The following is a 25,353-nucleotide window of genomic DNA, read 5'->3' as shown; positions in this document are numbered from 1 at the left end:
CCATTCCTAGACCGGCAAGGGAACTTGCTGTTCCAACAGGACAATTCATGTCTGCATGTATCCCGTGCCACCCAACGTGCTCTATAAGGTGTAAGTCAACTACCCTGGCCAGCAAGATCTCCGGATCTGTCCCCCATTGAGCGTGTTTGGGACTGGATGAAGCGTCGTCTCACGCGGTCTGCACGTCCAGCACGAACGCTGGTCCAACTGAGGCGCCAGGTGGAAATGGCATGGCAAGCCGTTCCACAGGACTACATCCAGCATCTCTACGATCGTCTCCATGGGAGAATAGCAGCCTGCATTGCTGCGAAAGGTGGATATACACTGTACTAGTGCCGACATTGTGCATGCTCTGTTGCCTGTGTCTATGTGCCTGTGGTTCTGTCAGTGTGATCATGTGATGTATCTGACCCAAGGAATGTGTCAATAAAGTTTCCCCTACCTGGGACAATGAATTCACAGTGTTCTTATTTCAATTTCCAGGAGTGTACATACAAACATACAGGATTCCTACATCATCATAGTTGCGCACACACAATAAGGCCTGTTTTCTGGAACTCTCTGACATCTGCTGAAATGAATTCCAACATTTCGCTGAGATATACTGCAAACGGTGGTTTGAAATGTGTTACTTTCAAAATAAATTTCATTTTAAGCAAGATGATATATGTACGTGTGCGAACGTCTTTGAATTTCTTAAATCACAGAGCATTTGATTCTCAGGTGAAGCTTAACACTTTGAGGGCCAGCCACATAGGAGAATTTTACTTTACTTGTAGCTACACTGTGTATATTAATTTAAACCGTTAACTTTTGTATTTTTATACTACTGAACAGTGATGTTGCTATTGGCTGACTGCATCACGTGTTCTATGCTCCGAATCTATGCTATCAGAGGCTGGTGGTAAATGTGACATGAGCTATGATTGGCTTACAAAAGTGCATCACGATCTCGCTTTCAGTGCTTTGGTAACTGACGTGTTGTGTTTGGTGGAATTCGAATATATACTTTTGTAATATGAAAGTATGCAACATATCATAATACGAAAATATGCCTCATACGTGTTGTTGTACATCAAAGATCATTCTAAAACATGATTTTTTTCTGGGGTTTATTTTCTAAAAGTTCTGTGCTGATGTATAAAACCTTAACTATTCAAAGGGTCGATAAGTTTTACGGTTCCGGAGATAATGTAGTGTTGCTTGACATGGAATAGGTGTATTTTGACCTGGAAAAAAGCGTATTTTTAACCAGGAAATCTGAGGATTTTTTTTCCCTGCCCATATATACAACCTGAAGATGACCCTGAATATAAGACATACTGCCTTTTTATTTACTTAGCCTGTAATATGTGGTATCACTATTTTTAATCATCATCATTGTGATCCTAACAGGACAGCTGTGACAGTTATATCCTCATTGTCACAAATATTTCCCTATTTCTTCTGAATAGGTTTTGACTTCTGAGGCTATGATTATTGTTAAACCCAAGAACAAAGCTTTTTTTTTTCTGAACACATAGTAGATTTCACTTCTATTCTGACGTGAGAATGTTACACTCTCTCTTGCTTCCAAACATATTTTCTGCCTGCTGCTCTCTCATTGGCTTGGAGAACAGCAGCTGACACCCCCCCCCCCCCCCCCCCCCCAAATAATCCCCATGTATTTTAAGTGAGCATCGACAAGATTGCTGTATGAAATAGGTAAGTAAGCCACAGGCTCCAGTTGAGACTTCTGGCATCTCCTGCAGAAATGGATGCTATTTCTGAGTATTTGGCCAATTGTAATGTCAGTAAATTCCAGATATAAATATATTCATGCAAACTGCAGTTTAAACATAGTAGATGTTCATAAAGCCAAAGTACGCCGTATAGGTTCCCATGGTTAGCAGCAAAATGAAATGTGCTGCCTGCTCATCACTCCCAAATCCAAGTCTTAGTTCACTGCCAAACTTGTCACTGTTCCCCTCCTACTCTTCAGTAGTGCTGTGCTGTGGACGGCAGTATCTTTCAGGGTGCAGCTCGTATGTAGTTTTGCCTAGCAGCAACTAATACATAACTAAAAGATTGAAATCACAATTCAATGCAATTCTCGAACTTTTGCTCATCCTGTGATCTAGTACCATTTATTGGTGCTGTCTGCGCAGTAGGCCTTCTCTCTGTAATTTCTTAATGTGATAACAGTTGCTATCAGTTTAATGTGATTTATTTTGTTTGTTAGGCACTTACTTCTAGATTAATTTTCTTTCTCATTTCATCTTAATATCACCATCTTGTTCTAAAGCTAATTAAAAGCTGGTGAAGTTTTCTCCAGTATTCTAATATGGGAGCAGTCACCTAATTTCTCATTTGCAACCCACTCAGTAAATCATTAGAGTTTCTCATATCAAGATAGAAGATTGACTTTGGTTCAGGATCAAGTAATGTTTTCTGAAGTACAAGATTTTTCACCTGTGAATGTAACCTATTCTTAAAAAGCAGCATAAATGTGTGACACGCTGTATCCATACATGTATGAGAACTTTTTCTGCAAACCTGTTCAAATACAACAAAATGTTGTAATTTTATAGAATTTTTTGCATAATTGTCAACTTCTAAGTAGAGTATTAGATTTGTTGTAGTGTCTAGCTCCTAGTTTATCGTGTATTCATTGCACTAGTGCTGCAAGTCACATGTCATGTGATTGTTCGAGCAAGGTTGATACTGTATTGTGTGCTTCGGCGTATCTGAAGTCTCGAGCCTATTCAAATGAATTTTCTGCTAAGCCCTACCTTTTGGAATTATTTAAAATAAATTTGTAAGAAATCTCAATAGCCAAAGCCTCATCTTTAAATGTAAGATGACCCCTATTTTAATCTATTAGATAATGTAAAGATGTTACATCAGCAGCAATAGTTTAAGCTGTGAGTATAGGCTGACCCCATATTTTTCAAATGATTAATTTGGAGAAAAAAACCTCGTCTTATAATTGGGTAAAAACTGTATATTGTATATCAGAGTACTTATGTATAGCAACTATGTATCCATCATATCATTATTTGCACCATTGTGCCTTACACGAATGTTTATGCACCTTCTTGTCCTCTTTTGCATCTGGCAGAACATTTCAGGAGTTATGCTTCAAAAGGCTTCCTAAACAGTTTTGTGGAATTCTAATTTAATGTTGTGCTGGTGGCTTATTGGACTTGATTATTCCCTATAATAAGTTGTCTGGTGTGGTAATGTCTGGACTGTGTGGTGGCCATTTCAATGAGTCTGAAGATGTTGCTGAACCATGCCCAATCTAGCAGCCTTGAAATAACTTAACCAGGATCGTTTGCACATAAAAGGCAAAGTGTACTGGAACTCTGTCTTGTTGTAACTAAATATCTTGTTGTCAAGCTAAGGTATAGCCATGTTCAGACTATGTCCAAGTATGTATTTCCATTTACGTACTCTTAAAAAAAGTTAAGTCAAGAAGGGTACGGGGCTTCTTGGACACCCAGTAGCTACATGCTCACAAAAAATTATTCTATCGGTAAATCCGTTGACATGTAAATAATCAGTTAATGAATGCCTAACCCAAATGTGCCATCAAAAGCTAAGAGTATTTGAGATAAGGCTTTCTTAAAGCTCAAAGGATATTTAGGTGTTGAGCATTTATTGTTTGAAGAAATACAAGAGTACTTTCTCTTGTAATAAAGTTCTAGGTGATTTAGTCTGGATGTCCAATTCTTTGCAGAGTACTCATCAGTGATGTGTTCAAAATTAGTTCATTTGTGTCCTGCCAAGTCCGTTCTTTTATTTCGTTCTTTCTTGGTAATAATTTAACCTAAATGCAAATGTGCTCTCTAATGTTCAGAATGTTACAGCATCAGGTATATTGTCCTAAACTTTTTAAGTTTGTTGCTACTTATTTCAGAATAATGTTGGTGTAAGCCATTCTTAAATATTTCAGCTAACCCTCATAGGTCCGGTACTGTAATATGTGTTGATATTACACGCCTGGAAATTGAAATAAGAACACCGTGAATTCATTGTCCCAGGAAGGGGAAACTTTATTGACACATTCCTGGGGTCAGATACATCACATGATCACACTGACAGAACCACAGGCACATAGACACAGGCAACAGAGCATGCACAATGTCGGCACTAGTACAGTGTATATCCACCTTTCGCAGCAATGCAGGCTGCTATTCTCCCATGGAGACGATCGTAGAGATGCTGGATGTAGTCCTGTGGAACGGCTTGCCATGCCATTTTCACCTGGTGCCTCAGTTGGACCAGCATTCGTGCTGGACGTGCAGACCGCTTGAGACGACGCTTCATCCAGTCCCAAACATGCTCAATGGGGGACAGATCCGGAGATCTTGCTGGCCAGGGTAGTTGACTTACACCTTATAGAGCACGTTGGGTGGCACGGGATACATGCAGACATGAATTGTCCTGTTGGAACAGCAAGTTCCCTTGCCGGTCTAGGAATGGTAGAACGATGGGTTCGATGACGGTTTGGATGTACCGTGCACTATTCAGTGTCCCCTCGACGATCACCAGAGGTGTACGGCCAGTATAGGAGATCGCTCCCCACACCATGATGCCGGGTGTTGGCCCTGTGTGCCTCGGTCGTATGCAGTCCTGATTGTGGCGCTCACCTGCACGGCGCCAAACACGCATACGACCATCATTGGCACCAAGGCAGAAGCGACTCTCATCGCTGAAGATGACACGTCTCCATTCGTCCCTCCATTCACGCCTGTCACGACACCACTGGAGGCGGGCTGCACGATGTTGGTGCGTGAGCGGAAGACGGCCTAACGGTGTGCGGGACCGTAGCCCAGCTTCATTGAGACGGTTGCGAATGGTCCTCGCCGATACCCCAGGAGCAACAGTGTCCCTAATTTGCTGGGAATTGGCGGTGCGGTCCCCTACGTCACTGCGTAGGATCCTACGGTCTTGGCGTGCATCCATGCGTTGCTGCGATCCGGTCCCTGGTCGACGGGCACGTGCACCTTCCGCCGACCACTGGCGACAACATCGATGTACTGTGGAGACCTCACGCCCCACGTGTTGAGCGATTCGGCGGTACGTCCACCCGGCCTCCCGCATGCCCACTATACGCCCTTGCTCAAAGTCCGTCAACTGCACATACGGTTCACGTCCACACTGTCGCGGCATGCTACCAGTGTTAAAGACTGCGATGAAGCTCCGTATGCCACGGCAAACTGGCTGACACTGACGGCGGTGGTGCACAAATGCTGCGCAGATAGCGCCATTCGACGGCCAACACCGCAGTTCCTGGTGTGTCCGCTGTGCCGTGCGTGTGATCATTGCTTGTACAGCCCTCTCGCAGTGTCCGGAGCAAGTATGGTGGGTCTGACACACCGGTGTCAATGTGTTCTTTTTTCCATTTCCAGGAGTGTATTTGAAGCACCCAAATTGATAAACCAGTTTTTAATGTTTTGTGTAAACCTGTTGCATGGAACTATAGAGATTTCTGCAGCAGTTTGCTTTACCTTTTCAGGCTTCTCCATTGCGCTTAGCTACATGCAATCTCCACGGCAGTCAGGTGAAGTCTGGCGTAACAGCTGTTCTACCTGCTGTACAAATTAAGCAGTATGTATCGACAGGAGGTGGTTTCAGTCACAGCAACACCAACACTGCTGGCAGTGGCCGATCACAGCATAATGGTTCTAAGTAAGTAGTATCTGTCTTATCTGACGATTCAGAACTGTGTGCTGGCCTGAGTGCTTCATATCTGAATATTAGAACATAATTTCAGCTTGCTGCAACTGATCAGTACAGTTTACAATCCCTTTAAGGGATAAAATGACTCACCTGCTCGCCTAAATTCAGTTTCTAGTTTACAAAACCTATATCAAAGAATGAGTTATTTATGTGTATGCATTGAAAATGATTTGTCTTGTCATTATACCGTATGCAACTGTTTTTGTAGATTTCCATCAGTCGACAGCACATCAATGGAACTGTGGCTAGAAGTTGGTTCTGTGACATTGGGCCCTCTTATTATTGAAGCTGCAATGTCTCTACCGACACCAGATCACAATCTACACCTTATTCAACACAAGTAAGCTAACTGTCTTAGAATGGTCTTATTCTGCGACAAGAAGAGTAATTATGTGTTCCTTCTTAATAAAGAAGCACATAATATTTTTATAAAATGACAAAATAATACAACTTCTCAATAAGTTTTCTAAGATCTTTTTTTAAATAAATGCAATACCCTTGTAGATAAATTTATCCCTACTACAGTACATTGCAGCATTAAAGACTCAATATGTTTGTTAAAAAGGAACATGTAATAATTACTATAGTTCTTTACTTCTTATTCATTGCTTAATTGAACAAAAATTTCATATTTAGAAATTAACTTCATTGCTCCTAGGTCCTAGGCTGATATAATTTTTTTAAGAGTCCATTATTCCACACTGTATTTTCTAAAAAACATTTAATTTATTTAATTATCTATTATAAACTGCAACTGACAGTTTTAGTATGTGCCTCATTTTCAAACACCTGGAGTGCATACCAAGGATCAAGAACAAATTAGATGTGTCTTTCTTTTATTTTTATTTATTTTTAGAAGATAGAAAAAAAAGAAATGAATTTTTTTAGGAAAGAACTTTCAAGGAAAATACTGGATGTACCTTTTGTAAGGTCAGATCTTACCCATCTGTAAGGTCAGATCCTCATATTGTTGAATGTCTTTATCATTTTTGATGATGTAATCATCCAACATCAAAATGATGTTGGGTGATTAGATCATCAAAAATGATGATGTAATCACCCAACTGACATTGTAATTCTATCAGAGACAGCAAAGGACTTGGAAGAGCAATTGAATGGAATGGACAGTGTCTTGAAAGGAGGATATAAGATGGACATTAACAAAAGCAAAATGAGGATAATGGAATGTAGTCAAATTAAATCGGGTGATGCTGAGGGAATTAGATTAGGAAATGAGACACTTAAAGTAGTGATGATGGTCGAAGTAGAGAGGATATAAAATGTAGACTGGCAATGGGAAGGAAAGCGTTTCTGAAGAAGAGAAATTTGTTAACATCGAGTATAGATTTAAGTGTCAGGAAGTCGTTTCAGAAAGTATTTGTATGGAGTGTAGCCATGTATGGAAGTGAAACATGGAAAATAAATAGTTTGGACAAGAAGAGAATAGAAGCTTTCGAAATGTGGTGCTACAGAAGAATGCTGAAGATTAGGTGGGTGGATCAAATAACTAACGATGAAATATTGAATAGAATTGGAGAGAAGAGGAGTTTGTGGCACAACTTGACTAGAAGAAGGGATCAATTAGTAGGGCATATTCTGAGGCATCAGGGGATCACAAATTTAGCATTGGAGAGGAGCGTGAAGGGTAAAAATTGTGTAGGGAGACCAAGATATGAATACACTAAGCAGATTTAGAAGGATGTAGGTTGCAGTAAGTACTGGGAGATGAAGAAGCTTGCACAGGATTGGGTAGCATGGAGAGCTGCATCAAACCAGTCTCAGGACTGAAGACCACAACAAAATCAACAATCACCCCACATCCTTGAGGATTGTTTATGCATGTTAAGTTTTTCCCCCACTTTGTTTTTCATTGTGTAGTGTACCAATTTTTACAGTGTTTTGTGACTTTTGTTTATGGTTTTCATTCAACGAGAGCATATTGGAAACTAAAAATAAATAAATAACTAATTTGTTGGCACATCTAATGTGATCCAATTTGATTCTTTCTGACACATACTAGATGTTAGTCTCTGATGAACAGTGCAGCACATGGTCTCTTTTGATTCCAGAGTTAGCAGTTATGTACAGTGATGTGGCGCCCATCGTCCAAGGAGATACTTGAATAAATAAATAAATAAATATAATGAAATTAAATTTGGTGACTTGGGGTTTCTTAGAAGTAATTCAGCCTCTCTAATGGGAAAGGTTTTGTGGCACCTAATGTGATCCAATTTGATTCTTTCTGACACATACTAGATGTTAGTTTCTGATTGTAATATGTGTTTTCAGTGAATAGTGGAATACTTTTATTGCCCATAGCAGGAGGGAGGCAAGGAAGGCAAGGAAAACATGATACTGGCACATAATAATTCATTTGAAAAGTACTAAATTACTGTCAGTTGCAACAATCCCATATGAATTATCTCTGACAGTGTATAATCACCATATTGAAGGAACTTAATATTTATTGACATATTTGCACATAATCTCATGACCAAAATTGTCTAAAAATCTTCTTGCTAAGAGTATGTAAGCACTGTATCCATGTTTGGTTGCCGGAATTTGTACAAACAGGTAGATCAGGAAGTTAATAGTGTTTGCTATGCTCCAAAGAAGACTTAAACATCAGAGATAAAATGTGGTTGTGCATTGTGTTTTTTAATTAATTTATCCACACATCATGTCTTCTTCTACATACACTCCAAGACAAAAAAAAACACACACACCAAGAAGGAATTATCTGAATGGGACAGAAATCAATATTTGTGATGTACAGACAAACAAATGATTACAATTTCAGAAAAAAATGAATAATTTACTCAAGAGATAGAGCTTCAGAAACTGAGCAAGTCAGTAATGTGTTGATCCACCTCTGGCCCTTACGCAAGTAGTTGTTTGGCTTGATATTGACTGATTTCATGCCAAATTCTGTCTGACTGGCACATTAGATCATCAAAATACTGAGCTGGCTGGAGGGCCCTGCCCATAATGCTCTAAACATTCTCAATTGGTGAGAGAAATGTGTCCTTGATGGCCAAGGTAGGGTTTGGCAAGCTGAAGGCAAGCAGAAAGGCTCTTGCCATGTGAGGGCGGATGGGAAATATAAACCAAGGATGTCTTGCCAAAAATGACAACAAAATGGGGTGTAAAATATCACTGAAATACTGTTGTGCAGTAAGGAATCTCTCGATGACAACCAAAGGGATTCTGTTGTGAAAAGAAATGGCACTCCTGGTTGTCAGGTTGCACGGCGGGCTTCAGTCAGGTTGGTATCTCACCTCTGCCTGGGGCACGTCCAGACATGTCTTCACTTGTCATCTGGACTCATTTCAAAGTAGGATTCATCACCGAAGACAATTCTACTCCAGTCAATAAGATTCCAGCCCAAAGAGCTGTCTGAATGTGCCCCACGCAGTGATGGGATACCAACCTGACTGTCACCCTTTCTATGGCCCGACGGTGGTCTGGGGTGCCATTTTGTTTTATAGCAAGACTCCTTCAGTTATCATGCATGGCCCTCTTACAGGATAGTGGTACATCAACAATATTCCACACCCATTTCATTGCCATTTGTGGCAAGCTTCCTGGACTTAAATTTCAGCAAGATAAAGCTGCTTGGGCCAGCAAATTTTAATCGTGTTTTTCTGTATGTGTACTTCACATACACCAATTTACATTCCATTTGTATAATTCTTTCATGATGCATCTCCCTCCCCCTTAGTGTGTACGTAATCCACGAATCACAATATGGTGCATGGTGGAGGGTATGCTGTACTAGTGCTAAGCATTCCCTTTCCTGTTCCACTTGCAAATGCAGCGAGAGAACAGCAACACTCTCTGTGTGTTTCTGTAAGAGTCTGCTTCCTTCATCTTGTTGCAGTCCTTACGGAATATATTGTTGGTGGCTGTAGGATCATCCTACAGTCTGTTGAAAATGCCAGTCCTCTGAACTTTCTGTAAAGTGTTTGGTGACAAGAATGTGTCCTTCCCTCCAGGGATTTCCATTTAAGTTTGTGGATCATTTTTGCAATACTTGCATGTTGGTTGAATCTGTCTGTAACAAATCTAGTTGCACATTTCAGAATTGCTTCAGTGTCTTCCTTTAGTCCAACCTGGTGGGGATCCAAACACTTCAGAAGTAATCAAGAATCAGTTGTACAAGTGTTCTGTACATGGTCTCCTTTACAGATGAAATACACTTTCCTAGAATTCTCCCAGTAAAATGAAGTCGATCTTGTGCCATACAGATGAACCACACTTTCCTAGAATTCTCCCAATAAAATGAAGTTGACCTTTCACCTTACAGATGAACTACACTTTCCTAGAATTATCCCAATAAAATAAAGTCAACCTTTCGCCTTCTGTAGATTCCATCTTGATGGAGGGTGTTTACGGATGTGGAACAAGTGAGTTATACGAAGAACAAATTATGCCTAGTGCTAGTCAGTATGTACTGATAATTGTGGGAATTATTTAGAAATTACTTAAGTTTGTGTGTGTGTGTGTGTGTGTGTGTGTGTGTGTGTGAGAGAGAGAGAGAGAGAGAGAGAGAGAGAGAGAGAGAGAGAGAGAGAGAGAGAGAGAGAGAGAATCAGCTTCTTTGAATAAAGCCCCTGATCCTCAGTTGCTGTGTTTATTTAATACTTTAAATGTTTGGTCACTCCACACAAACTGCTATAAGCTGTCTATAAAGTGGCAAAGTCAAGAACTATTTAATGCAAACATAAAAGGTTTGTTTATGCTCCTCACCAGCATAGCCTGGTTGTGATGAAACAAATCCACTGAGTCTTACTGGTCCATTTAATCTGCACCATTGGTGCTTGTTACAATCCATGCCAGGTGATGATATCAAACTGCTTTGTGTTTCATGCCATGACCATCATCACATACCCTGAAACATGAGCTGTGAATGGCTGCTTCAAGGTCACTACAGCAATGCTTTATTTGACCCTACTAGCACTCTGCCAACTATGTGGAGATGTAGGGCAATAGCTTCTGGGGCAAGCAGGGAGGCACAGCTTGAATGTAACGAGGTGTGATGTGCCAGCAACTAGGTGCCAGCAGTGAGGCTGCAGCATAAACATATCCTAAGATTAAATGGAGTAAAATTCCATTATGGACCTTAAGTAGGGATGCGTAGCAGCATTTATGGAAATAATTTTTATTTCTAGTAGTGTGGTTGTGAATTGCACGGTTCATCGTAATTTCATTCTTGTTATTAGCCTCAAATACCCTCATTTCTGTGAGATTTTAGATTAATAGCTTTACATACTAATTTTACTGCACATTTCTGTCGAATACAGAGTGATTTTTTTCTGCCGTGTACAAACTGTAGGGACTGATCAATGAGAGGATATGGGGCACAAAAGGTGTAATGAACTTACGTCTGGAAATGCATGGATTCCATGGTAGAGACCATTTATTCAATCATGCATTGTTACAGAGACTGCAATCTAATATGTGCTGTACAATGCAGCCACAGTTACAGTATGGGGCGAAAATGGTTTCCATGTGCCTCAGCACGTGCATGTATGCACTGTAACATGTTCTGTCTCACGCATTCACATTGAGCAGGCTGCATCTGAACAGTGTCAAAGGCAGTGTGAATATGCTGCTCCAGTGTCTCCACATCTGGAATGGGGTCTGCATACACGATACTTTTGAGATGGCCCCTTAACCAGAAATCTCAGTTTGAGATCCAGTGAGTGAGCAGGCCATGCAACTAGACCCCCTTGTCAGATCCATTGACCAGGGAAAACATAATTGAGATGCATCCGGATGTTAATGGCTAAGTGGGCTGGAGCACCATCATGTAGCAGCCACACAAACCTTTGAATCATCAGTGGCACTCCTTCCAGCAGGGGAGGCAAAAATCATCAACAAGAAACACCGATAGTTCTGACCTGTTAAGTGACATGGAAGGAAGACTGATTCAAAAATATGGTTGCCAGTTATCCTGGCCCACACATTCCAACTGCACTGATGCTGATGATTTGTTGTCACCATACCATTGGGGGGCTCTGCATACTATCTGGCAGATGACTTATGAAAGTTGAAGATACCACTCTGTGTAAAGGTGGCCCCATCTGTGAATAGAATGATTGACAGGAATCCCGGAATTGTGGTTGCCTGGTAAAGAAACCAGTGACAGGACTGCTCCTGACATGGAAAGTCTGTCACTTGTAAGTCCTGCAAATTCTGTACGTGATAAGGTTAGTAACGATTATCATGGAGAATGTTCCACATTGTTGTCTGGCGTACCCTGTACTGACATGGTGATCGCCTTCCACAGTGTTAATCAAATTTCCCTCCAAGTCTGGTGTCTGAACATTTTGGTTACGTTCTTCATGATTTCCTGCTTCCTGAAACAACCCTGTATCAGACAAATAGTGAAACACTGTTGCAAATATTGAAATGCTGTGGTTGTTGTTGGTGGGGTAGGTCTCTTAATACAACCTTGCTGCCCACCGACTGTTGTCATTTGCCTCTCTGTAAGTAAACACCATTGCTTACAACACAGTATCACATCTTCTGCAAGTTGAGTCAGCAAGAGAAGTGAATCAGACACAACATTACCAATTACTATTGCAGGAGATGGCATTAGGGATGATGTCTGAGGAACAGTACCATCCTCTAGGAGGAAACCATGCATACTTTTAACTGTTTCTGCATGGTATGGTGCATATTAGATTGCTGTCTCTGTAATGAAGTATGACTGAAGAAATGGTCTCTAGCATGGAAACAATGCATTTCATTGGATCTTTTTTGTTCCATATCCTCTCATCGATCACTCCCTGGAGTTTGTACATGGTGGGGAAAAAAATCACCCTGTATATTAACTACATTGCCCCAAAAGATTACACCATAGGAGACTATTGAATGAAAGTATGCTAGCAATACCAGCTTCCAGGTCAACACAGAGAGATTTCTAAGTGCAAAGCAGGCTGAGCTGGGTTTTGCTTAATGTTATCTATGTGTTGGTGCCTTATGTGTTTATTATCCATCTGGATGCCTAGAAATGCCATGCATTTGGTGTTATCTCTATTTCTGGTACCTCTAAGTTATTTTTATTTCTTTGCAATTGCATAATACGAGTTTTTGTAAAATTAAGGTTTAAGCCGTTTGCTGTGAACCCCCGTTCCTTGGGTGTTGAGTATGAATGTGTTCAAGCATTCTGTCAGCAATTTTGTTTCATCAGCTAACATCACAAGTTTGGAAGAATTCTCCAATTTCCCAGATAAATTTATTTATATAGGTCAAGATCAGGAATGGTCGAGGCACCGAACTGTCATAAATCATATTTAATGTCTCCCCATTCTTAATATAGACTTTCCTGCTGTATCATTTGTTAGTGGGACATTTGTTTATCTGTTAAGATACGGCTCTTATCATTGCAAGTAAAAAGCCTATAGTGCCCTACCAATCCAATTTCTGTAATAGAATTTAAGATCTATGCAATGTAAGGGCTTGACAATATCACAGAAAATGAAGTCAAACTGAACTGCTGTTAAAAGGTTTTTCAGAAAGAGGGTAATAGACCACATACTCAAAACTTGGGAAGGAGGTAGTTACGACGGGCATTCAATAAGTAATGCAACACCTTATTTTCTGAATGCAGGTTGGTTTTATCCAGGAATCCAGTAGACCATATTATTCCCCACTCTTTTTAACTGCAAAACCCTATTTTTAATGTTATCTCCAATCAATGTGACAGCTGTATGCACCTTATTGGGAGGACCTGTATACCCACATTGGTCAATTGGAGGCAACATCTTGTTGTGTCAACAACCTCCCCGTACTGCTTCCCACAGAGAGTGTCCTTCATTGGACCAAACAGATGTAAGTTGGAAGGTGTGAGATTGGGACTTTACTGTGGGTGAGGACAAACAGTCCAATGAAATTTTGTGAGCTCCTCTCAGTGTGCAGATTTGCGCAAGGCCGTGCATTCTCATGGAGAAAGAGGAGTTCATTTTCAGTTTTGTGGTCAGTTCTTCAATTTCCTGAGGGTAGCACAGTACACTTCAGAGTTGATCATTGCACCCTGAGGGAACACATCAAACAAAATAATCTGTTCAGAGTCCCAGAAGACTATTACATGACTTTGCCAGCTGAGAGTGTGGCTTTGAACTTTTTATTTGGCGGAGAGAGTGTGTGGCACTACTCCATGGATTGCAATTTTGTTTCTGGTTTGAAGTGATGAACCCGTTTCATCACATGTAACAGTGGTCAACAAGGAATTATCACGCTCTGTCTCATAACGCACAAGCAATTACACACAGCTGCTCCTTTGTTGTTCTTTATGGTCTTCTGTTAGGCACTGAGGAACCCAGTGAGCGAACACCTTTGAGTACCCCAATTGATGGACGAGTGTGTCAGCACTACCAACACAGATGTCCAGTTGTGCAGCAAGGTGTTTGATTGTGATCTGTTGATCGCCTCAAATGACAGTGCCTGCCCATTCCAACGTTGCAGGAGTCACAGATGCGTGCGGCCGACACGAGGGTTGTTGAACAGGTTTGCGCGACCTTGTGGCAGTGATGACAGATGCCTCTCTCAACATCTCACAGTGCTTTTGTTCACTAGGAACTCAATGACAGCTCTGCTTGGAATGCACCTCCATTACAGACGCCACTTTGAGGGCTACGTGTAGCACAGCCACCTATCAGGGGTTGAAGTGGGGATATTCCACAGTGTCCCACAACAGATTCTGCATTTGTGCCACCAAAATTGACAAAAAAAAGGTGCCTTGCTTATTGAATGCTCCTTGTAAGTCGATAATTAGACGCCTGTTGCCTGTCTTCATTTTTATAAACAGGTTTTACAACCATATACTTCATTCTTCCAGGAAATACACATTGACTGAGCAAAATTGATTACAAATGTTACTCTGGGGCAGTGCAACCAGATCAACACTAGATTTTAATACTTTGGTTGAATTTCATCATAGCCAAGAGAACTACTACTTTTCACTGTCTTTTTATGATCTCTCTTACAGTAGAGTGGTAGAAATGGTGTTTCCGTGTGAGGTATGCAATACCTTTCAGTCTAAATCCAATAGATCCATTTGCGGTAGACAATTTTTCTCCCTGAGTTTTCTATTACTGTTAAGAAGGATCCATTTAATTTTGTGGCCTATGATTGGAATTACTCACTGCTTTTGTCATCATGAAGTTCAATATTTTCCTTACATAACGTATTCATTTAATGCATAATGTTGTTGTTGTCTTCAGTCCTGAGACTGGTTTGATGCAGCTCTCCATGCTACTCTATCCTGTGCAAGCTGCTTCATCTCCCAGTACCTACTGCAACTTACATCCTTCTGAATCTGCTTAGTGTACTCATCTCTCGGTCTCCCTCTATGGTTTTTACCCTCCACGCTGCCCTCCAGTACTAAATTGGTGATCCCTTGATGCCTCAAAACATGTCCTACCAACCGATCCCTTCTTCTAGTCAAGTTGTGCCACAAACTTCTCTTCTCCCCAATCCTATTCAGTACCTCCTCATTAGTTACGTGATCTATCCACCTTATCTTCAGTATTCTTCTGTAGCACCACATTTCGAAAGGTTCTATTCTCTTCTTGTCCAAACTAGTTATCGTCCATGTTTCACTTCCATACATGGCTACACTCCAAACAAATACTTTCAGAAACGACTTCCTGATACATAAATTTATATTCGATGTTAACAAATTTCTCTTCTTCAGAAACGTTTTCCTTGCCATTGCCAGTCTACATTTTATATCCTCTCTACTTCGACCATCATCAGTTATTTTACTTCCTAAATAGCAAAACTCCTTTACTACTTTAAGTGTCTCATTTCCTAATCTAATTCCCTCAGCATCACCCGATTTAATTTGACTACATTCCATTATCCTCGTTTTGCTTTTGTTAATGTTCATCTTATATCCTCCTTTGAAGACACTGTCCATTCCGTTCAACTGCTCTTCCAAGTCCTTTGCCGTCTCTGACATAATTACAATGTCATCGGCGAACCTCAAAGTTTTTACTTCGTCTCCATGAATTTTAATACCTACTCCAAATTTTTCTTTTGTTTCCTTTACTGCTTGCTCAATATACAGATTGAATAACATCGGGGAGAGGCTACAACCCTGTCTCACTCCTTTCCCAACCACTGCTTCCCTTTCATGCCCCTCGACTCTTATGACTGCCATCTGGTTTCTGTAGAAATTGTAAATAGCCTTTCGCTCCCTGTATTTTACCCCTGCCACCTTTAGAATTTGAAAAAGAGTATTCCAGTCAACATTGTCAAAAGCTTTCTCTAAGTCTACAAATGCTAGAAACGTAGGTTTGCCTTTTCTTAATCTTTCTTCTAAGATAAGTCGTAAGGTCAGTATTGTCTCACGTGTTCCAACATTTCGACGGAATCCAAACTGATCCTCCCCGAGGTCTGCATCTACCAGTTTTTCCATTCGTCTGTAAAGAATTCACGTTAGTATTTTGCAGCCGTGGCTTATTAAACTGATAGTTCGGTAATTTTCACATCTGTCAGCACCTGCTTTCTTTGGGATTGGAATTATTATATTCTTCTTGAAGTCTGAGGGTATTTCGCCTGTCTCATACATCTTGCTCACCAGCTGGTAGAGTTTTCTCAGGACTGGTTGTCCCAAGGCCGTCAGTAGTTCTAATGGAATGTTGTCTACTCCGGGGGCCTTGTTTCGACTCAGGTCTTTCAGTGCTCTGTCAAACTCTTCACGCAGTATCGTATCTCCCATTTCGTCTTCATCTACATCCTCTTCCATTTCCATAATATTGTCCTCAAGTACATCGCCCTTGTATAAACCTTCTATATACTCCTTCCACCTTTCTGCCTTCCCTTCTTTGCTTAGAACTGGGCTGCCATCTGAGCTCTTGATATTCATACACTTGGTTCTCTTCTCTCCAAAGGTCTCTTTAATTTTCCTGTAGGCAGTATCTATCTTACCCCTAGTGAGATAAGCTTCTACATCCTTACATTTGTCCTCTAGCCATCCCTGTTTAGCCATTTTGCACTTCCTGTTGATCTCATTTTTGAGACGTTTGTATTCCTTTTTGCCTGCTTCATTTACTGCATTTTTATATTTTCTCCTTTCATCAATTAAATTCAATATTTCTTCTGTTACCGAAGGATTTCTAGCAGCCCTCGTCTTTGTACCTACTTTATCCTCTGCTGCCTTCACTACTACATCCCTCAGAGCTACCCATTCTTCTTCTACTGTATTTCTTTGCCCTATTCCTGTCAATTGTTGCCTTATGCTCTCCCTGAAACTCTGTACAACCTCTGGTTCTTTCAGTTTATCCAGGTCCCATCTCCTTAGTTTCCCACATTTTGCAGTTTCTTCAGTTTTAATCTACAGGTCATAACCAATAGATTGTGGTCAGAGTCCACATCTGCCCCTGGGAATGTCTTACAACTTAAAACCTGATTCCTAAATCTCTGTCTTACCATTATATAATCTATCTGATACCTTTTAGTATCTCCAGGGTTCTTCCACGTATTCAACCTTCTTTCATGATTCTTAAACCAAGTGTTAGCTATGATTAAGTTGTGCTCTGTGCAAAATTCTACTAGGCGGCTTCCTCTTTCATTTCTTAGCCCCAATCCATATTCACCTACTATGTTTCCTTCTCTCCCTTTTCCTACACTCGAATTCCAGTCACCCATTACTATTAAATTTTCGTCTCCCTTCACGATCTGAATAATTTCTTTTATTTCATCGTACATTTCTTCAATTTCTTCATCATCTGCAGAGCTAGTTGGCATATAAACTTGTACTACTGTAGTAGGTGTGGGCTTCGTATCTATCTTGGCCACAATAATGCGTTCACTATGCTGTTTGTAGTAACTTACCCGCATTCCTATTTTCCTATTCATTATTAAACCTACTCCTGCATTACCCCTATTTGATTTTGTGTTTATAACCCTGTAGTCACCTGACCAGAAGTCTTGTTCCTCCTGCCACCGAACTTCACTAATTCCCACTATATCTAACTTTAACCTATCCATTTCCCTTTTTAAATTTTCTAACCTACCTGCCCGATTAAGGGATCTGACATTCCACGCTCCGATCTGTAGAACGACAGTTTTCTTTCTCCTGATAACGCAACATCGCTTGTCGTGCATCTGTCAGCCTGGTTTGGAGCTGTGATACATAAAGCTCTCTCTTCTGGTTACAAGACAATTGGATCATTGTTGTTAGACACTCTTTCTCTAGGCTTTCACCGTCATTGATCTTAACCTGTAATGAAGGACAACAGGATTCATTTTTTAGAAAATAAATAAATAAATTTCTCTCCTACTGTTTATCCTTCACAGACTTCTTACCATTGTTCAACACTTAAATTGTCTGTGAACATTGTAATTGTGCCAGCCAAACCTGATTGATGGGGATGCTTTAAAACTGTCATTTGACACCCAGTTTCTTTCTATTTAAGTCTTATTGGTAACCTCTATAATTACGTTATGAACTTCGGAATGTTTGATGTTTGTGGGGCAATACACTCTCAGAAATGATAACCCCATATGTTTCCAACTACTGAAGAACAGCGTTCAAAAGGCTATTCAGTGCACTACTTATTTATGTCTGTGACCTTGGACTTTACTGCACTTTTTGTGTCTGTAGTCATTCCCCTTTCCATGCAACACACATACAGTAATGTGATACTGACTTATATCCATTTAAGTAAATTGTTCATTTTTTGTGATTTCTGAATGATGTCTGTTATGCATAATGTATATACAGAAATACTTCAGAGTTTTCAATTTTTGCTAGTGATAATAGGAGCTTATCTTTCTTAATTAAATAGTTTCTTAGTTTTGATGGAAAAGTTTTAATATATTATGATTATTGCCCTTTGCACTGTCTAAGCTGCTACTTTTTGTCTCTACACTGACTTGCCACTGTGCCAGTACTTATTTGGCAGTCTGCCTATTGAAAACACACGCACACATAAAGTACTGGCATGGTAGCTTGACTAGGATATGGGTTTGTGTTGATTGGAGTCCTTTCATAATCTGATGGGACTGGTTGCCTCACTGTTTGGTTACCTCCCCCAAACCTATCAAACAACTGTGTTGAAACAATATAAGGGCTATTGAATTTTGTTTAGTAGCCCTTTCCATGACCAAATTTACTTGATGACCAAAGTAACTGAAGCAGCATGCATTATGGTGCTTTTGTCTCACTTTAGCTTGTACTTGAATTGAATTGAATTGAATTGAGTTTTATTTCATCATGTAAGATTACATTGTGTACAGTAAATGTATGTGTAATATAGGACATGTCAAAGTATTAACATTCATTATCACTTATTTTTCTACACCTTTAGCTTACATTTTTGCATAATTGATAATGAATAACAATATATACAAATTTAATGGCATAAGTATTCTGCAACTCTGTAAAACTCTTTTTCAATGAGATAGTCTGTAAGTTTCTTTGGAAAGTCATTGTGAAGTACACTATCTTTCAGGGTTTTGGGCAGACTTCTCAGTAGTCTGATACCAAAGTATTGGGGTCCTTTTTCTAGCATTGCCAGTCGGTGGGGTATGCTCCGTACTTCATTCTTTCTTCTTGTGTTGTGGGTGTGTACACTAGCATTTGTAATCCAGTCCTCACTACCTTTTGTGATGTACATTATTGTTTTGTATATAACAATGAAAAAGTTAAGATATTAAAATTCTTGAAACAGTTTCTGCATGTTTCAGAGGTCTTTCTTCTTAAATGGCCCTAATTCCTTTTTTTTGTAATGCGAACACTCGTTTTGTCTCTTGTTTGTTTGAGTTTCCCCACACAGTCACTCCATGATACATTGTACACAGAAAGTTATTGTCTGAATACTGTGATAGCTGCATCATTAAGAATATAACAGAGCTCAGTTTCTTACAGACATTATTAATATGTTTTTTCCATTTCAGTTCATTATCCACAAGAATACCTAAGAATCCAGCAGATTCTACTTCTTCCAGCCTTGTTCCATCAACCTCTAAATCCATGTCTAGAGCCTTCTCCTTGTTTTTAAATACCCTTTTTTTGATGTATAATCAGTTCATTTTCCAACAACATTTGCAGATATGTATTCTCTTCTCTCAAGCTGTTCCATATTTTGGTCACTATTTAGTATTTTCATGTCATCAGCATACAATATTTTCTTTTCTTCCTCCTCAACACCAATATCATTAACAAACACATTAAATAACAATGGCCTCATTACCGAACCCTGCGGCACTCCATATTTGATGGATTTGGTTTCTGATTGGTACGAGTTTTCTAATGATACATACTGCTTGCGGTTGCACAAGTATGATTTTATCCATTCACCTGGTTGCCCTCGAATGCCATAGTTGCCTAATTTTTGTATCAGCATTTCATGGTCATTGGCGTCAAATGCTTTTGAAAGATCCAGAAACATTGCAGAGACAACATTTTTCTCATCTAAGGACTGTAAAATGTATTCTGTTAGACTGGCAATTGCTGATTCTGTAGATTTACCCTTTCTGAAACCATGTTGTGAGGGTATGAGAAGGTTATGTTTGTCCAAATAACTAACTAATCTGGTATACATAAGCATTTCTATGACTTTCGAGAAACCTGATAGCAGTGAAACTGGTCTGTAGTTGTTGGGGTCATCCTTATACCCTTTCTTGTACACTGGCACCACCTTCATTATCTTCAGTTTTTCTGGAAAAATTGCATCTCTGAAAGAACAGTTTGCTATCTTTAGCAGTAGTGTTGTTATCTGCTCACTTACCAGCTTTATTACATGATTTTATACTTCATCATGACCAGCTGATTTCTTGGACTTCAGTTTCTGTATAGTTTTCCGCAATTCGTCTTCTGTGACTGGTCTTAAGAACATAATACTGCATGATATTTTTGGTACCTTAATACCCTTCTGTTTTTACTATTTCTTTCCAATTTTAAGTTTTCTACTTCACTGGTATAGTTATTATTCAGTCTGTTAGCTATTTCCACACCATCTGCGACCACTGTGTTGTCTACTTTAATTGACCTAATACCTTCTTCTTTGTTTGACCCATCTTTCCCCCCCCCCCCTCCCCCCAGCATTGATTGCGTTCAAGCTGCCTTTGCCGTGTTTCTTGAGTTCGTTATGGTGGTGTCAATTGCTCTTGCTTTGGCTTCTCTTATTGTTTTTCTATACTTCTTATTTGACCTTTTATAGTTTTCAGCTTCGCCCATCCGTCTCAGATCCTGAAGCTTCCTTCGCTGTTCTGGTATTTCACTGGTAATTCACTGTGTTTGATCTTGCTGCCTTTCTTGTCTCTTTACTTTGGGAAATGCTACATTAAAATGGTACTTAATTGTTGAAATAAATGCATCATATTTTTCATTTACACTCTGGGCCTGTAGGGTTTCACTCCAGGTTTCCTTACTTAACATTGTTCTAAAGATGTTGATATTTTGTTCACTGATGATCCTAATTTCTTTGGTTTTTTGTTTTGGTTCTGATACTGAGTCATTACTCCTGCAAAAGCTGATTAGTTGTCCATGATGATCAGATATTTCTGTATGAGCAGCATGTGACTCATAGTTACACATATTAGTAATTATGTTGTCAATAACTGTCTCACTTTGTGAAGTCATTCTTCTTGGTGCAGTTATTGTTACTTTCATGTTATGCTGTATTAACAATTCTTCAAAATCCTGTCTTATTTTTGTGTCTTTTCCCCTGTCAATGTTGAAATCTCCACATATAGTAAGATTTCTCTTCATATTCATTCTCAATAAGCAAGCAATTTTTTTCAGAAAGATGATAATATTGCCACATGGTGACCTGTACACAAAAGAGACCCTAAAATCCTCTGTGACTGTACCAGTAACTTCAGTCTTTTTCTCCAGCTATGGGCAATGGAGCAGCTTCACTGTTTTCATTCTGTAGTAGAGTACCTGTTTTAATATGTATACAAATGGGACCACCCTTATATTTAGATCTGCAGAAGTAACTAGCTAGTTTGTAGTCCTCTATTGCAACATTACGTATTTTACTTTCAGTTAGTCTATGTTAACTTATGCACAATATGTCTGGTCTTACTTCACTCAGAAGTACTTCTGCTTCTAATTTTTTGTTACCAAGGTATTGAATGTTTTGATGAAGTACTTTTATGTAATTTTTCTTTTGTCGGTTTACATGTTGTGAACTGTATTCTGAGGCAAATTCTTTAGTATCGTCTTTTTTTTTGTATGGTGCTTTTTTTTTTAATTTTTTATTTTTTTCCAACTAGAGTGTATGATTTTTCACCCCCTTCAGGCCATATTAGTTTCCTTGCTTCCAATGATTTTGCAGACATCTGCAAACATTCTGCTGAATGTTACAGACCCCAGTCTATTTAAATGCAAGCCATTCTTTGCTAGTTTTCACGTAGGAATTTGTTTGGGTCCATAAAAATTGCCCCAAGACGATCACATTGTTCTTTAAGAGCACAGTTTATTTTGGCAATATATTTTTCCCTCACCGACATTCTGTTTATGCTTCCTCTAAGTGTCAGCCGAGATCCTGCATACATATATCTTGCAGAACGAATCATGTTTCTTGTTTTGTTTGCCATTTCTTCCTCACTGCTGCCCCTTAACAAATTCGTTCCAACATGTATAAACACCCTTTTATAATTATGTCTGGTTTCAGAATCTGGTTCTGCAGTATCTTGTCTTGCATTTACCATATTTTTAAAATGTTTACCGAGTTGTTGTGTTCTAATTCCAGAAGAGATTTAGTCATCAACAGTGATATGTTATTTGGAGGCATGAAGGCAAGGAGAAAATTTCTCAGCCTGATACACAGATAAATTGAAATCAATGAAATATTGATTTAATAGAGTTACTATACATTGCACATTAACATAAGTCCTGTGTAGTGAAAAAAGTGTGTTAACCTTACAGGATTCGACTTAAAAATCTGCACCATTTACTGTCAGTCTAGTGTTTTTATCTTTTGCATTGCTGCTATACATTCTCATATATTGACCAATTTACACTGTAATATTCTTCATTAGGTTTTGCTGTTGTGGCATTAGCATTGACCGGTTTGCAGATATCCAGTAATTTTTACCTTGTAAATTGGAGATTTTTTAATATTATTCAAATCCACAAGTTATATTATGGCCACTTTTTTCAGGTATTTGAGAGTTCATGATGAATCTACCAAGAGATTGTGGTTCTTGTGGTCTGGTGATACATCAACAAGATCCATGGGAAAGTGCGGATGCATTGGTGGTTGTGCATTCTTTGGCAGCAATCGCAATGGACCAAGGTTCTTCAAACCAAGCAAACAAGATTTCCAGGATGGGATTAATGTAGCTTCTTTCAGGTCAGTAAAAGTCACTCAAACACAAGGAACTTAGTTTAATGTGCAACTAAAATGGTTGAATGAAGTGGAATAAACTTTTTAAAATTTAAAAATATTACGCATTAGTGCTTTCATTTTCTACATGACAGGAAGTAAAATGTTGACCCTACACTACAAAACTCAGTTAAGTTACAATTAACACTAGAACTGCTGTTATTTGGTCATACCTAGAACTGTGGCTGGATCACTTATGACCAAAGTACCTTTCCATTTTATTATACTGTGTCAGTGGCCACTAACAAATCTATTCTTTGAGATGCTGGATATTTTGTTATATTATCAACAAAAATAAAGTATCTTCTCTCAGATTATCAATAATCATTAAGAATACTTAGACACATTTGCTGTGTGTCTTTTCTGGCTAGCATCACATAGTGAGCGCAAATAATAGTCTTTAGAGGCGCATTTATTGCAGACAGTTGTCTTACATGCCTGATAGCTAACAAATGATTTGTTTCCAGTACAGTAAGACTTTACAAGGCAATATGTTCACTTTTCTTGTCTCTTAGGAATGTTGTCAGGAGTACACAGGTACTAGTCTTTCAGATTGCTGTGTAGCTCCTCCCCCAGCTGCAGTATGAAGTCCCTGCATTTCAACTTCTGCTTGTTTACAGCATTGTACAATATCCAGACATTTATCCCAGCCAAAACCAGCATGTTGTAAACTGTGTGAACAGGCCAGTGTCTGCATGGTGCTTTGACTGAGTATTTGCAAGCCATTTGGTCAAGCATGTCCACTCCATATTTAGAGCAGTTATAAAATGTATCTGTGTCTGGCTTCTTTTTCAAACCATCCTCAGTTTTCACATAAGGATGCATAGAGCTGAAAATCAGGACATTCTTGCTTCTCTTTCCCTATAAAAAGTCTCTGTCATACCATTCTTCTTCAGCAACCCTGTGCTATTTAACTCATCTTTTGCCTTCTTTACTCAGACTGGTATTTCTCTGTGAGATCAATTTATGGTGCTCACATTACCTGTAGCACTTGCTTTCAAGGTTTCACAGACAGCCAAGGAGCCGAAAAAATAATCACATGTGACATTTCTTCCCTTGTTCACATAAGGTTGCACCAACATACAAATGTAATTGTTACAGTTGAAAACTGTGTCCATATAACACTTAGATGAACAATCATAAAATAAACATATTAATGTACATTACTTCATCAGTATCAGTAAATCATCATGTAGTGTAATATCAACTTCTGATGAAGAATCTGAAACTACAGGGTGTGGAAATTCTTCTTGAGACGAAAACTCCACTGGCTAACCCTCAGGTTCATGAGCCAAAATCTCATTTTGGAATTTACAGTGTGGCCATAATAAATGTGTATGTTGCAAATGCTGTTTATACATTTAGAATCCATTACTAACACCATATTTCATGGAACTAATCACTGACTGGGCAATACTTATGCACACATTCAGACCTGTAGCAATCTGATCTCTCTCCACTCTTCTGCTGGAGAACTGCAACACCATCAGATAGTGACATGTAAGTGAATTTTGAGAGCATTGAGCAAACACAATCTAACAATAGAAATGAAGATATGAGATCATCATAACGGCAGCAGCACTGGGATCAGAACTGACTGGGCTGCAGTTAGAAGTGAATCTGGATATCTCTTTTTTAAGGTTTCACCATAAATGGTAAAATTAAATGTGATCATTAGTTAATGTATTTGACACAGTCACAGAAATTCAGGAGTCTAAGCAATGATACAAAATAGTGACCAACGAAAGATTTAAAGGACAGGTTATGAGGGTCCCAGCTGTGGTTCTAGTGTTAATCGACAAATTTTCTGTACTCAGAACAAATGCTTGGGTTTCAGTAAAATTTTTGGAGATACGTTACTATCTTTGTATTCACCAATAGGTATACAGACTATTTTTATGGGTGCTATGAATCACATCATTCTGAAGAAGGGCACTAGGTGCCTGAAACCAGTTAAGGAAATAAAATTTCTTTTTTTCACCTGGTTGCTGATTATTTCAGTAAATACAAATACAGTTGCTGAAGATGAATAAAATACTAATATTAAAAGTCCCTGATCTTTTCTCATTATCCTCAGTAATTCGCATTCTTGTGTTATGGTAGACCTTCTGAATTAGCTGTATAAGATGTATTGGCATGTCTCTTCTTCTTAACATCTCCCATAAATCAGGCTTTTTGCTGATGGTGTAGTTATTTATAATGAAGTACTATCCAAAAAAAGATGCATAAATATTTAATCAGCTCTTGATAAGATTTCAGCATTGTTCAGAGA

General features: G+C 39.2%; 1 protein-coding gene across 12 annotated transcripts in view; it reads left to right on the top strand.

Annotated features, from left to right (window-relative positions):
- LOC126336925 (transmembrane protein KIAA1109 homolog) overlaps positions 1 to 25,353 on the top strand; it is a 468,521-nt gene that overhangs the window by 121,740 nt on the left and 321,428 nt on the right. For all 12 annotated transcript variants that reach the window (XM_050001082.1, XM_050001080.1, XM_050001090.1 and 9 more), the window contains exons 22-24: positions 5,504 to 5,676; positions 5,936 to 6,067; positions 22,857 to 23,048. In XM_050001082.1, the coding sequence (XP_049857039.1) occupies positions 5,504 to 5,676; positions 5,936 to 6,067; positions 22,857 to 23,048 (497 nt within the window). The remainder of the gene's footprint in view (positions 1 to 5,503; positions 5,677 to 5,935; positions 6,068 to 22,856; positions 23,049 to 25,353) is intronic.

Source organism: Schistocerca gregaria, chromosome 2, assembly GCF_023897955.1.
Source record: "Schistocerca gregaria isolate iqSchGreg1 chromosome 2, iqSchGreg1.2, whole genome shotgun sequence".
NCBI lineage: Eukaryota > Metazoa > Arthropoda > Insecta > Orthoptera > Acrididae > Schistocerca > Schistocerca gregaria.
This window is presented reverse-complemented; position numbering and strand designations above follow the sequence as displayed.